The following is a 13,529-nucleotide window of genomic DNA, read 5'->3' as shown; positions in this document are numbered from 1 at the left end:
TTTAATTGAATTACTTTTAATTATTGAGTTGTACGAGTTCTTCATATAATGTACATAGAAGTCTCTTGTCATATATATCAGGTATGTGATTTGTAAATACTTTCTCCTATTCTGTCGATTGTCTTTTACTTTCTTGATGATGTCCTTCGAAACACATAAGTTTTTAACTTTGGTGAAGTCTAATAATTTATCTGTTTTTTCATTTGTTGTACAAGCTTTTGGTGTCATGTCTAAGAGACCATCCACGGTCAGAAATATTTCTACTTCTTCTGAGTTTTATAGGTTTAGCTCTTAAATTTTAGGTCTTTGATCCATTTTGGGTTAATTTTTGTATATGATGTAGGGTAGGTAGGGTCTGACTTTCCTATTTTGCATGTCCGTATCCAGTTGTTCCAGCACATTTATTGAAAAGTCTGTTATTTTTCCATTGAATTGTCTTAGCACCCTTATTGAAAATCAGTTGCCCCAAAATGTGAAGGTTTACTTCTGTACTCTGACTTTTCTTCTGTTGATCTGTGTATGTATATCCTTATGCTTATATCATACAGTATGGATTACTGTAGCTTTGTAGTGACTTTTGAAGTCCTAGTGTGCATCCTCCAACTTTGTTCTTCTCTAATGATTGTTTGACTGTTCTTGGTTCCTTGCATTTTTCATATGAATTATTTGAGAATACTTAAGAAAGTTTGTGGAAAAATGGAATTAAAAGACAGTACAAATCTTTCCATGAACTTTTTAAAGACCCCCTCGTAGAATCAGCTTGTCAGTTTATGCAAGAAGGCCAGCTGGAATTTTGATAGCAGTAACATGAATCTGTAGATCGGTTTAACAATAGTAAGTCTTTTTACCCATGAATGTGAAGTGTCTTTCCATTTATTTAGGTCTTTTAAAATTTCTTTCAGCAATATTGCTTTTCAGAGTATAATTTTGCATCTCATCTATAAAATTTATACCTAAGTATTATCATTTTTGATGCTTTAACAAATGGCATTGTTTTCTTAATTTCATTTTCTGATTGTTTATTGTAAGTGTATTGGCATATCATTGTTGTTTCTTGATCTTGTACCCTGTAACCTTGATGAACTCATTTATTAGTTCCAATAAGTTTTTAGTGGATTCATAGGATTTTCTGTGTACAAGATCATCTGCAAATAAGATAGTTTTACTTCTTCCTTTCCAATCTGAATGTCTTTTATGTTATTTTCTTGCTTAATTGTCCTGGCTAGGACCTCCAGTAATGAATGTAAGTAGTGAAAGAGGACATCCTTGTCTTGTTCCTGATTTTAGAGGAAAAGCATGCAGTCTTTCATTATTAAGCTTGATGTTAGCTGTGGATTTTTTATAGATGCCCTTTATCAGACTGAGGAAGTTTCTTCTATTCCTAGATTGTTGGGTGTTTTTATCATGAAGGGTTATTAAATTTTGTCAAATGCTTTTCTGCATCTGTTGAAATGATCATGTGGCTTTTTGCCCATTATGCTATTGCTTTGGTTTAGATAATAGATCTTTATTTGCATTAATTGACTTTCAGCTCTTAAGCAAACGTTACATTCCTGGAATAGATTCCACTTGGACATGGTTTATAATCTTTTTTATATTTTGCTGTACTCAGTTTGCTAGTATTTGGTTGAGAAGAGATACTGATGTATAGGTTTTCTTATGTTGTCTTTGTCTGGTTTTACCATCAGGGTAATACTGGCCTCATAGAATAAGTTGGGAAGTCTTCCCTTCTGTTCTGTTTTTTTGGGAAGAGTTTGTGAAGAATTAGTATTTTTCTTTAAATGTTTGTTACAGTTCACCAGTGAAGCCATCAGGACCTGAACTTTTAGTTTTTTGATTACTAATTTAACAGAAATCTCAATACTGAATGACTTAAAAAATTCCTTTGTCTTTGGGCTGATAAGGATGACTATGCTTATAGCACAGCAACCCGAAATATGCTCAACCACAGCTGGAAGACATCTGTAAATCTTTGTGCGTTGATTCAAATTCCTGGAGTTTGGGACCCTTTTGTGAAGAGTTATGTAGAGGTAAGTAGACTTTTCATAAAATTTTTTAGTTTCATTTTGTCATAAGCCAGTGCAAAGACTGCATGCCTAATCTTTATTGATCAGAAGGAAACTAATGGAAAACGTTGTAAAAAAAAATTTTTTTTTAATTTAAAAAAATACCGTGTCTCTTTTTTGGCCTGAATAATTTCTGTTTATTTTACTAGTATACTGTAAATTTTACTCTTTATTTTCACTACAGGGTAACCTGTCATGACCAAATATCTATAAAATAAATAGTAATGTAGTTGTAAATATCATTTCTGTATTATTCTTGGTGGGCTTAAAAGAAAAGCAAAAAGGCCTTTTATGTTTTGGTAGAATATAGAAGGGAAGAGGATAAAAATATGAAACTGGATCACAATATATGATATAAAAATAATGGCTTTTAGGAAGTTTTAGGATGTCCTGTCATCCCAAAGTCATTGTAAAAGGACAGAGGGACTTGGCACTTGACACTAGGAGTAAATCTTCAAAATAATTTTTGTGAAAGTTGATGAATGCTAAAGTGATAATTGTGTTGCAGAGGTTAATCTCCAAAACCATATCCCAGTGAATCTGGGAATTTCTATGTAACGATGGGAACAAAATGAAAGGAACTATAAATGTCATGTACTCCTTTTGCAGCTGGAATTATGTAGGGCACTGAGGTTAATTGCATCACATTTTCAGTCATTAGTGTGTTGTGCTTTGAGGACTTTTATTTTTTATAGGAATAGTTCCTATGTTGAAGTTGCTGCATTTTTCAGTAACAAAATAATCATGAGGAAAAAGTGGGAAAAATTCGGTAGGCCTTTGTTGTAAGTGATGTTTTCTGTGTTCCACAGGTAACATACGCGAGTGGAAGCAAAAATTTACATTACTGTTTTTCCCTATACAGTACTAATTTTTTTGTACCCATCAGTAAAGTTAAGCTATGTATTACCTTTCATATAGCTACCTTACAGAATTTAGCTAAGATTTCATGACTGACTTTATATAGATGCTGGAATTCTACAGTGATAGGGATGGAGCCCGGGAGGTGCTCAACAATTACGCCTACGACGAGAAGTTCCCTGCAAATCCAGATGCCCATATCTACTTATATAATTTTCTAAAGAGAGAAGGCACCAAGAGAAAAACTGCTAAGTGTGCTTAAGGTATAGAATTTTTATTTCAATGTTTAAACAGGGTTGGGGATCTAATTCAAAACATTCTTAGGTCATTGCTTTCCAACTTTCACATTATAGCACCTATAGAAAGTTACAGTATAGGTGTGGTACACTGAGGTAAACAAAGAAACTTGTTCTAGCTGGAGGCTCCAGGCAGATACCCTCCACAGCAGTCCTCCCCTAACCCCACCACCTCCCTCTGCCCAAGTGAGATTGAGGAGAGGGGATCGGAATTTCGGAAACCCGTTGCCACTCTGGTGGGAAGACTCTGCGTTCGTATTTTTGAAAATTTAATTTTCATATAGTAAGACACACTTATTTTAAGTGTACACTTGGGTGCATTTTAACAAATATGTATGTCTACACACTACTGAGATGATCAAGATACAGAACATTTCTATCACCCCCCAAAAATCCCTTATTTCCTTTTGCAGCCAACGTATCCACACACTCCTGGCCCCCGCGATCACTGCTCTGATTTTTGTCACCATAGATTAATTCTTCCTCTTCTAGAATTTCATATAAATGGAATCTTTACAGTATGTACAGCTGACCCTTGAACAACATGGGTTTGAACTGTGCAAATCTACTTACACTCAGATTTTTTTCAATAAATATACAGTTGGCCTTCCATATTCCCGGGTTCTGCATTCGAGGATTCAACCAACCATTGATTGAAAATACAGTATTCATAGGATTTGGAACCCTCAGATATGGAGGGCCAACTTCTTGTTTCCATGGGTTCTGCAGGGCCAACTGCAGAACTTGAGTATCTGCTGGATGTCTGTCTACTTTTTAGTTATTACAAATAATGCTGCTAAGAACATTCATGTACAAGTCTGTGTGTGCACGTGTATTTTCATTTTTCTTGAGAAGCCACCTAAGAGTGGAATTGCTGGTAAGGAAAGTATATATTTAAATTCTTAAGAAATTGTCCCGTTGTTTTCTGAAGTGACTGTACCACAGACATTTCCACATTAGTGTATGAAAGTTCAGTTTCTCCGCGTTCTCACCACCTTTGCTATCGTAGGTGTTTTTAATTATAATGATTCTAGTGAATGTGAGGTAGTGTCTCATTGTGGCTTTAATTTGCATTTTCCTAGTGATGTTGAGCGTCTTGTCTATGTCTGTAGGCCATTCCTATATCCTCTTTTGTCAAGTATCTGTTCAAATATTTTGTCTAATTTTGGGGGGGGGTTATTTGTCTTCTTATTGAGTTGGAAGTTTTTTATGTAATCTGGATACAAATTCTTTGTTAGGTATATTCATTGTGAATATTTTTGTCCCTGACTATGGCTTTCCTTTTTGTTTTCTTAACAGTGTCTTTTAAAGAGCAGAAATTTCTAATTTTGATGAAGCCAAATTTATGCATTTTTTTCTTTTATCATTAGTGCTTTTTGTCTAAGAAATCTTTGCCTACCCCAAGATAGTAGTGATAGTTTTACATTTAGGTTTTAACTAATTTTTTTGTGTGCAGAGTCAAGTAAGGGTCAAGGTTCATTTTTTTCCATATGGTTGTTTGAGCACTATTAAAGACTAACCTTTCCCCATTGAGTTACATTGGTTACTGTTGAAAATCAATTGGCCATACATGGACTCTGTTGCGTTCTAATGATGTGTACTAATATTTCCATCCTTATACAAATACTGTAGCTTTATAGCAAGTCTTGGGATCATATCATGAAAGTCATGCAAATGTGTCCTTTTCCAAAATTGTTTTTGGCTTTTCTAGGTCCTTTGACTTTCCATATACATTTTATTGATTTACTTTTATTTTATTCAAGTCAATTAAGATTTTAATTACATTTAACAAGCAAACAACACATGTTCTTTTTTGAATTTTGAAATTTTTTTAAGGCTATGCACATTTATTCAAATAAATACATAAACTGAATAACAGATGAATAACAAAATACTCTGTAGAAGGTAGGGCTTCAAATTTTCACAAAAACTGGAGATGTAAAACTTATTAAAATTTACATATTTCATTTTATATTCTCTCCATTATTTGAGGTAGCTCTCTAAAGTCTTCCAAAAGCATGCAAATATCAAATTAATTTCAACAGAGGAAGATGAATAAACTTTTCAAAGGCAACTTAATTTCTAAGCAGATCAACAAGTCCACTTAATAAAAAGAAATCAAGAACAGAAATTAAATATCTAAGTTTAGCAATATAAATTGCATAAAAAAATCAATAAAACAATGTAAACACAAGCACACTTCAAAAAGGTTGCGGAAAAACAAAATTGAAAGATAATGGAAATCTTTCCATGAACTCTTTTTAAAAAATTTTTTCCTTTTTTTTTTTTTTAAGACTGAGATCATAGAAAACATGTTCTCTGACCACAATAGCAGAAGGAAATTTAGAAAACTCACAAATGTGTGGAAATTAAACCACACTCTCCTAAATAGAAAAATCACAGGGAAAATAAGGAGTACTTTGAGATAAAGATCAAGATGCAACATATCAAAATTTATAGATGGAGGGCTCATGCATTGTTTAGAGAAAACTTTATACTTGTAAGCACCTATATTCAAAGTAAGAAAAATCTCAGATCAGTCATGTGAGCTTCTGCCTTACGAAAATAGAAAAAATAGAGCTAACTAAACCAAAAGCAAATATAAGTAGGAAATAAAGATTACAACAGAAATATATGAAATAGGGATTTAAAAAACAATAGAGAAAATCAACAAAACCAAAAGTTGATTACTTAAAAAGAACCACAAAATTTTGCAAACCTTTATCTAGACCAACAAATAAGAGATGACCAAAATTACTAAAATCAGGAATAAAGTAGGGGCATTATTACATTGTCACTGTGGCTCTTGTGGTGGTAAGATTTAGTTTCTTTCTCTTTCTTGTCTGCATTTTTGTTCTGTGGGTTTTGTTCTTTCTTGTGTATTGGTGTTAGTGATTATCATTTTCTGGATTCCAGGTGCAGGACTTCCTTGAGCATTTGTTTTAGGGCTGGTCATCTGGTGGTGAACTGCCACAGCTTTTGCTTGTCTGGAAAATATGCTATTTTTCCCTCATTTCTGAAGGATAGCCTTGCTGGGTACAGTATTCTTGACTGGCAATTTTTTTCTTTCAGTATTTTGAATATATCATGCTGTTTTCTTCTGGCCTGTCGAGTTTCTGTTGAGAAGCCTGCTGTTAGTCTGATAGGGGCTCCCTGATAGGTGACTTTATCCTTTTCTCTTGCTTCTTTTAAGATGCTGTTTGTCTTTGAGCTTTGCCAGTTTGACTATAACGTGTCTTAGAATCTTTTTGGGCTGAATCTGTTTGGGGTTCTTTGAGTCTCCTGGATCTGAAGGTCCATGTCTCTCCCTGTACCTGGATAGTTTTCCCTTGTTATTTCAGTGAATGCATTTCCAGTGCGTTTTCCTTTCTCCTCCCCTTTTGGAACACCCGTGATTTGAATGTTTGTGCGCTTAAGGTTGTTTGCTAGCTCTATTAGATTTTCTTCACTTTTTAAAATTCTTTTTTCCTTTTTTTTTTTTCTTTTTAATCTGCCTGGGTTATTTCTGAAAGACTGTCTTCAAGATCAGAAATTCTTTCTTCTGCTTGTTCTAACCTGCTGTTTAAGCTATTGCTTGTGGTGTTTATTTCATTGAGTGAATCTTTCAGTTCCATGAGCTGTGCTACATTCTTTTTTAAGGTATCAATCTCTTTGTAAATTTCCTCCATATCCGGATTTTTTTTCTCATTTCATTATGTTGTCTGAGTCTTCTCATATCTTGGTGAGTTTCCTTAAGATTGTTGCTCAGAATTCCTTTCCAGTCATTCCAAGGGTTTCCTGCTCTATAAGTTCTTTCTGGTATTTGAAAATTACTGTATTCTTTTGGTAGTGACATGTTTTCTTGGGTTTTCATATTCCTAGTATCTCTAACTACGTCTCTAGACATCTATGTTGATGTCTGGCCATCTGGTAGAGCAGTTGCTTCTTCTTTTAATTTGGAGTGGGCTTTGAGGAGAGAGACGTCCTCTTCTTTTTCCGGTCTCCACTGGTGACTCTTCTTGTGTCAGTGCAGTCAAGTGTCTGGCAGGCCGGCTGCACAGTTGCTGTGGCTGCTGCTGTGGCTTCGAACTGCTTTCTCAGCAGCTGTGGTTGTGGAGGTGGCTGTGGTGGGCCGCCCCTGTGGAAGTGGTGTTTTCAGAGTGCTTTCTTACCTGCTCTTGGGTGGGGCATACTGCTCTCGGCTCCTTGCCTAGGGTGCCAGGCATGCTCTCTTGCCTGCTTCCAGGTGGATGGGGCTGCGGCCCTTGGCTTCTTGCATAGGGCCCTGGGCATGCTCGCTTGTCTGCTTCCAGGCTCCATATATGTTTGAAAGTCAGCTTGTCTGTTGCCACAAAAGAACCATGCTGAGATTTTGAATCTATAGATCAGTTTTGAAAGAACTGACATCTTAACAGTATTGAGGTTTCCCTACTGTGAACATGGTATGTCTCTGAAGTGCAGAAAAGAATATACAAAGGAGTTGGTGAAAAGGTCTGCCATACTTGTAGTTGGAGTTCTGGGAGAGGACATAGAAAACAGTGTAAAGCAAACAGACAGATTAAAAAATCCCTAATATTTGAAGAGCTTATAGCTAAGAATTTTCCAAAACTGATGAAAGACTTTTAGAGCTCTGGTAATGTTTGGTTTTCTGATCTGGGTGATGGTTTCCTGAGTGTGTTTAATTTTGTGAGAATTTGTTGAATGCCACGCTTGTGATTTGTATACATTTCTAGTACATATGTTATATTGCAATAAAAAAATTTTAAAAAATCTAAGTGAAGTTAGCCATATACAGAAATCTATAAATGATGAGAAAAATGCAAATAGGAACTGAGTTTCAATAATATTCTCGGGTATTGGTATATTGATCTTGATTATTGATCTTGAAGTGCTAGATCTTTTACAAAGCTATTAAGAGAAATTAAGAAAATTTACTTTTCATTTTGTCGGAAATCATTTCAGTGAGGTCACAGTACCTCAGCAAGCAGACAGAATGATTTCATTTCTCATATTAAATATGTTGAAATGAGAAATGTACAGGGTGATCATTCCAAATCCAGAAATCCAACATCTGAAATGCACCAGAATCTGATGCTCAAAGAAATGCTTATTGAAGCATATTTGATTTTGGATTTTCAGATTTCGGATGCTCACTTAGGAAGTATAATAGATCTGCAAAAATCCAAAAAACAATATAGACGTGTATAAGGAACAAATAATAAGTCCCCATCCATTTCCCCCCAATTCTCCTGACTGTCTTATTAGCAGGGATTTTTTTAAAATACCTTTAATGAAAGTGCCTTTCTATACCCAAATTGAAACTAGATAAGAGCAAAGTATGTTTTAAGTCCTTGATTTGTTTACTGAGAGCATATTAAACAATAAGAACTTGATTTGAAAGTAAGTTGAAATTTGAGAAATGCCTTTACAGTGTGTAAAAATGACAGGGCTATTTTTTCTTCCAGATTTTGCATCAGATTGTACCATCTCATAAACTAATGTTAGAATTTCATACATTACTTAGAAAATCAGGTAAATAATTTTTGTTTTATACCTCTTTGTAAAGACAAGCTATAGATTAGGGATCAGCAAACTACAGGCCAGGGGCCCAATCCACCCCTTATAAGTGCTTGGAAATGTTTGCCCATTTTAATAGTTCCAGTTTTGTTGAAGCCCATTCATGTATTGTCTGTGGCGGCTTTAGAAGTGGGATTGTTGAGTCAGTGGGTAAATACACACGTAATTTTGGGAGATGTTGCAAAATTCTCATTCACAGGGGTTGTATCATTTTGCATAGTGATCAGCAATGCATGAGAGTGGCTGTTTCCACCACATTCTCTCACCAGCAGAGTACGGGGTACTTCAAAAGCTTATGGAAAGATTTGTATTATCTTTTAATTCTGTTTTTCCACAGACTTTTTGAAGTATCCTCATATGTTATCAGATATTTGGATCTTGCCAAGGTAAATGAGAAATGGTGACTCAGTGTAGGCTTTATTTGTATTTCTTTCATTATGAACAGGGCAGTGTGTGTTTCCATATGTCTACAAGCTATTTATATTTCTTTTCCCAGATCCGTTCATTCTTTCAGCCCATTTTTCCATAGGTTTCCTGGCCACTTTCTTCTCTATTTGTGAAGCTTTTTATATTTTAGAAATAGTAATCCCTTTTAATATGTTACAAATATATTTTCTCAGGTTGTCACCGTCAAATTTTGCTTATTTTGCAATTTTTGTGGGGTGGGGGACTGAGCAAGCTTTTTTATATTTAAGTAATCAAATTTATAAATCTCTTCCCTTGTTGCTCCTAGATTTTGAGACATAATTAGGATTTGCCCACTCATGAGACATAGAAATTTTTTTCTAGTACAGTACTTTTTCATTTTCATTTTTTCCATTCAGGTTTCTGATTCATTTGGAGTTTATCCTTGTGAACCAAGAGAAAAAGATCAATTTTATCATTTTCCATATGGTTATCTAGATATGCCAATGCCACATATTAAAACGTCTGTTTTTTGGGCCAGCCCCTTGGCTCACTCTGGAGGTAGCGCTGAGGCCACGGGTTTGGATCCTATACAGGGATGGCCGGTGTGCTCGCTGGCTGAGTGTGGTGTGGACAACACCGTGCTGAGGGTAGCGATCCCCTGACTGCTCACAAAAATAAAGTCTTTTTCTTCAGCTGACTTTTATTGTATCCCAGATGTCCACTGCAGTGGGGTCTGTTTCTGGATTTCTGTCCCATCCCGTGGTTAGTATGTGTCCTTCGGCTGGTACCCTTCTGAGTAATGACAGGGCCTGCCTTGCCCTCTCACTGTGCGCTTCATTGTTCTTCTCTTTAGGCTTTTCCTGCTTCATGCTTGATTGTTCTTCTGAATTAACTTTATATTCAACTCGAAGACATCTCTTTAAAGATGTTCAAATGCTTTTTTTTCTTTCTGCAGTGTAAATGTCCCCAGTTTCCTCAACTTTTGGAAAGTGACTTCCAGACCATTCATTCTCCCTTCCTTTTCCATGAGTCAAGTAACCTTAAAATGTGGGATCCAGAACTGGACCCACTGGCATATGGGTGATGATGGCATGACTGCACAGGATAAGGCTTTTTAAAGGGGTGTCACCAGAATGGGAGGCCTGGTGAGCAGCTGGAGCTTGGGCGGGGTGGAGTAAGCAGAGGGCGGAGGGCGCGGGGCCGCTCCTTTCCTGTTTGGAAGGGAGGGCGGCCGGGGGTTTCAGCACTTTGTGACATAGGGGCCAGCTCTGAGCAGCTGGAGAGGCCTACCTTCCTCCTGTCCCCCGACCCCGGCCCATGGTCCTCTCCCAGTAGCCCACTGGCCGCCTCAATCCAGCCCCTTGCATCACCCATTCTCTCAGCTCCTACGGCGGGCGACCCCATTCGTCGCCTCCCCCTCTTGGATGCTTCTGCTCCGCTGCCGCGCTCACCCCCGCGCCGCTTGGCGGTTGGTTCCTTCCACGCAGGCCCCACCCTCGCGGTGTTCACAGTGTTCACTATCATCACCGTGGTAACAGGGTTCTCAGTGTTCCGTGGCCTAAGAGCCTGCTGCGGGGCAGACTGAGTTTAGTCTCTTCTGAGCTGGTCTTCATTAGAGGAGACGAGTTGTGTGCCGTTCCACAGCGAAGCGTCTCACCCGCCGCCTTTCCTTATGCGATGGAGGCAGTCCCTGCCATTGTGCCTCCTTTCGCCACGATGAACAGGGCGCTTTGGGGACCCCTGTCGGTGCTGTATACAGCCCTCACAGCCAAGCTGCTGGAGGTGACGATCCCTCTTTCCACAGAGGGATCCCAGTTCTGGCAGGCGGGTGGACGAGTTCTGAGCGGAGTGGGTGCCCTGACCGACCTGGCCAAGGAAATGGAGTGTGTCAGGCCCGAGGCAGGCAGGACGTTGCTGTGCTGTTTAGGGAGGCTAGAGGGAGTGTATTACAAATTTCATCACTTGCTCATTTCTTACTGAACAGTTAGAAGTGACAGGCACTGTGTTATGTTTAAAGCCACTATCCAAACACTGAGAGCCAGTGAGTCTTTCCAAGTAGCCCCTGGCACTTTTGGGGGGTGGGGTCAGTATGGTAGTTAACTCGGGTACTTGTAGAGGGCAGCAAAAGCGTGTGGAGCAGGCAGGCATTTAATGGACTATCTCCCAGGAAACATTTAAAATTACGGCGCCGAGTTTTATAGAAGACAGTTAAATTCAGGATTTATCTAGACCAGTTATCAGGAGCTATCTGACTTAGCATTTGTCCTTGTTTATGTAAGAGTAGAATAAAGTTAAAGTTTAAATTTTTAGAGGAATAACACATCCATTACCATCATATTGGTTTTATTTGCAGCCATGAAAGTTGATTACTTATACTATATTTACATTTTTGGTCTTACATGAGTTTTTTTTTTTTAAAGTAATAAAAACCACTTAACCAAGAGAAAAGTATCATCCAGAGGGACTCTAGCCATGTGTTGGACAAAGTGATGTGGCAGGGTCTCTGCTAACTGGAAATATATGCTCAACGTAAAGACATTTAGACTGGTAATACTTAAAAACACTACAAGTCAAAGAAGGAATGAGACTGCCAACATCCTGTCCTTGAAGCAGTAAGAGCTATTGAAGCTTTTTGAGGGGGTACTTATCTGGTGGATTTTGGCATAGAATTTCTATGGCTGACTCTTTGTGAGTGCATTATTGCCAATTTCTTTAAGGCTTCACATTGTTTCTGATATGTCTATTTCAGTTTGTTGCTACATTGCCTGATGATGTTCAGCCTGGGCCAGATTTCTATGGACTGCCATGGCAACCTGTACTTGTAACAGCCTTCTTGGGAATTGTTTCATTTGGTGTATTCTTCTGGAGAACTGTCCTTGTTGTGAGTAAATTAATTTATACTTTAACTCATAAATGCAAGGGATGTTTTATAATCACTGGCCCTTTTGTTTGTTTCTTTTTCAGTAACATAAATGCAAATTAATGATTATCGTTCAAGCTAACCTTATAAAATAGTGTAATCTTTGTGTTTTAGACTTAAGTGAACAAGATTACATGTATAAACTCAATGGGAAAAGTTCAATTTATGAATCCCTTCTATCAAAACCTAAAGATTAAGAATGAGGAGGGTGCACGTATGCAGTATTAGTAGAACTTGGAATTCGTACAGCCACTCTGAAAAGTAGCTTAGTGATATGTATAAGAAGTCTTACAAGTGATCATATCCTTTTATATAGTATAATATCATGTCTAATTATCTGTCCTAAAGAAATTACCAATCATGCATTAAAGATCATGTGCAAGGGCATTCAGTGGAACAATACTTAGTAGAGTGAAAACTTGTCACAACCTAAATGATCCCTATGGTAGGGGAATTGATAAATTATTGTATATCCATATACTGGGATGTAAGGTGGCTTTACATATTTCAAAGACATTGGGACACAGAAAGTGCTCACAATTTAACGTGAAGTGGAGAAAAGCAGAAACCAAGACTTTAAAGTATAGGTAAACTGGGTGTTATATAAAACACATATGTACACTCGGACGCACACAGAAAAAATGCTGCAAGGAAATACAATAGAATGATAAAAATTCTTAATATCTACGTGATGAAGTAATTTTTCAGTTTTTTCCCCTTACGTATACAAGTATTTGCCAGATTCTCTGATTTGATCATGTGCTCAGAAAATATCTTATTTGGAAATACAGATTATATAATTTTCAGACACTATTAAATTTTTTTATCCTTTTTTTCTATACAGAATTTGACTTTCAGACATATATACGTATTTATATGTGTGTATACTCAGACATACTTTTTATTGTACTGTATGTCATTCTGCTTCACAGTTTTTTAACATAATTGGGGGAAATAATTCTGTGTAAATGAACTTTGCAAATGAAAAGCTTTCATTTGAAACTTAACAGTTAAAGTGGCCAAAAGCATTGAATGCAATTCTAAAACTGAGTACTGTATTGTTTTATTGATTTCTTAATTATATTGCATTGGACATATTATTGTTAATAAGTTTCCTCTCCTTGCCCAATTGATTGTCAAATCACTCCCACAAGAAGGATTTTTTTGCCTGGCTTCTCTAGCCTCATGAGGTTTTTCCTCAGATAAAAGGAAAAAGGGAGAATAAAAGTGTGAACAGAAGGGGAAAAGGTGAAAACATTTTATATTTCCCACTCTTGTTTCTCCCACTTAAAATATCCTAACACCTATTTTGATTTGCACAAGGTTATGTACATTCTTTGTCCTGTTGCTTCTCAGCCTTAGCATTTGCCTTTTGGAAACCTGGTCCCTACCTGACTTTTAGTTTGGGTGAAAGCGAGCGAAGGA

The 13,529-nt window shown here is 37.0% G+C and overlaps 1 protein-coding gene across 1 annotated transcript in view; it reads left to right on the top strand.

The window, feature by feature from the left end:
• Positions 1-10,144, top strand: part of LOC134390162 (TATA box-binding protein-associated factor RNA polymerase I subunit A-like) — a 35,508-nt gene extending 25,364 nt beyond the window's left edge. Inside the window, 5 exon segments of the mRNA XM_063113433.1 lie at positions 1,905-2,030; positions 3,031-3,143; positions 3,145-3,187; positions 8,665-8,731; positions 10,140-10,144. Coding sequence (XP_062969503.1) covers positions 1,905-2,030; positions 3,031-3,143; positions 3,145-3,187; positions 8,665-8,731; positions 10,140-10,144 — 354 coding nt within the window.
• Positions 10,145-13,529: the final 3,385 nt, after the last annotated feature.

This window comes from Cynocephalus volans, chromosome 11 (assembly GCF_027409185.1).
Source record: "Cynocephalus volans isolate mCynVol1 chromosome 11, mCynVol1.pri, whole genome shotgun sequence".
NCBI lineage: Eukaryota > Metazoa > Chordata > Mammalia > Dermoptera > Cynocephalidae > Cynocephalus > Cynocephalus volans.
Note: the sequence above shows the minus strand (reverse complement) of the source record. Positions and strands in the feature narration are given on the sequence as shown.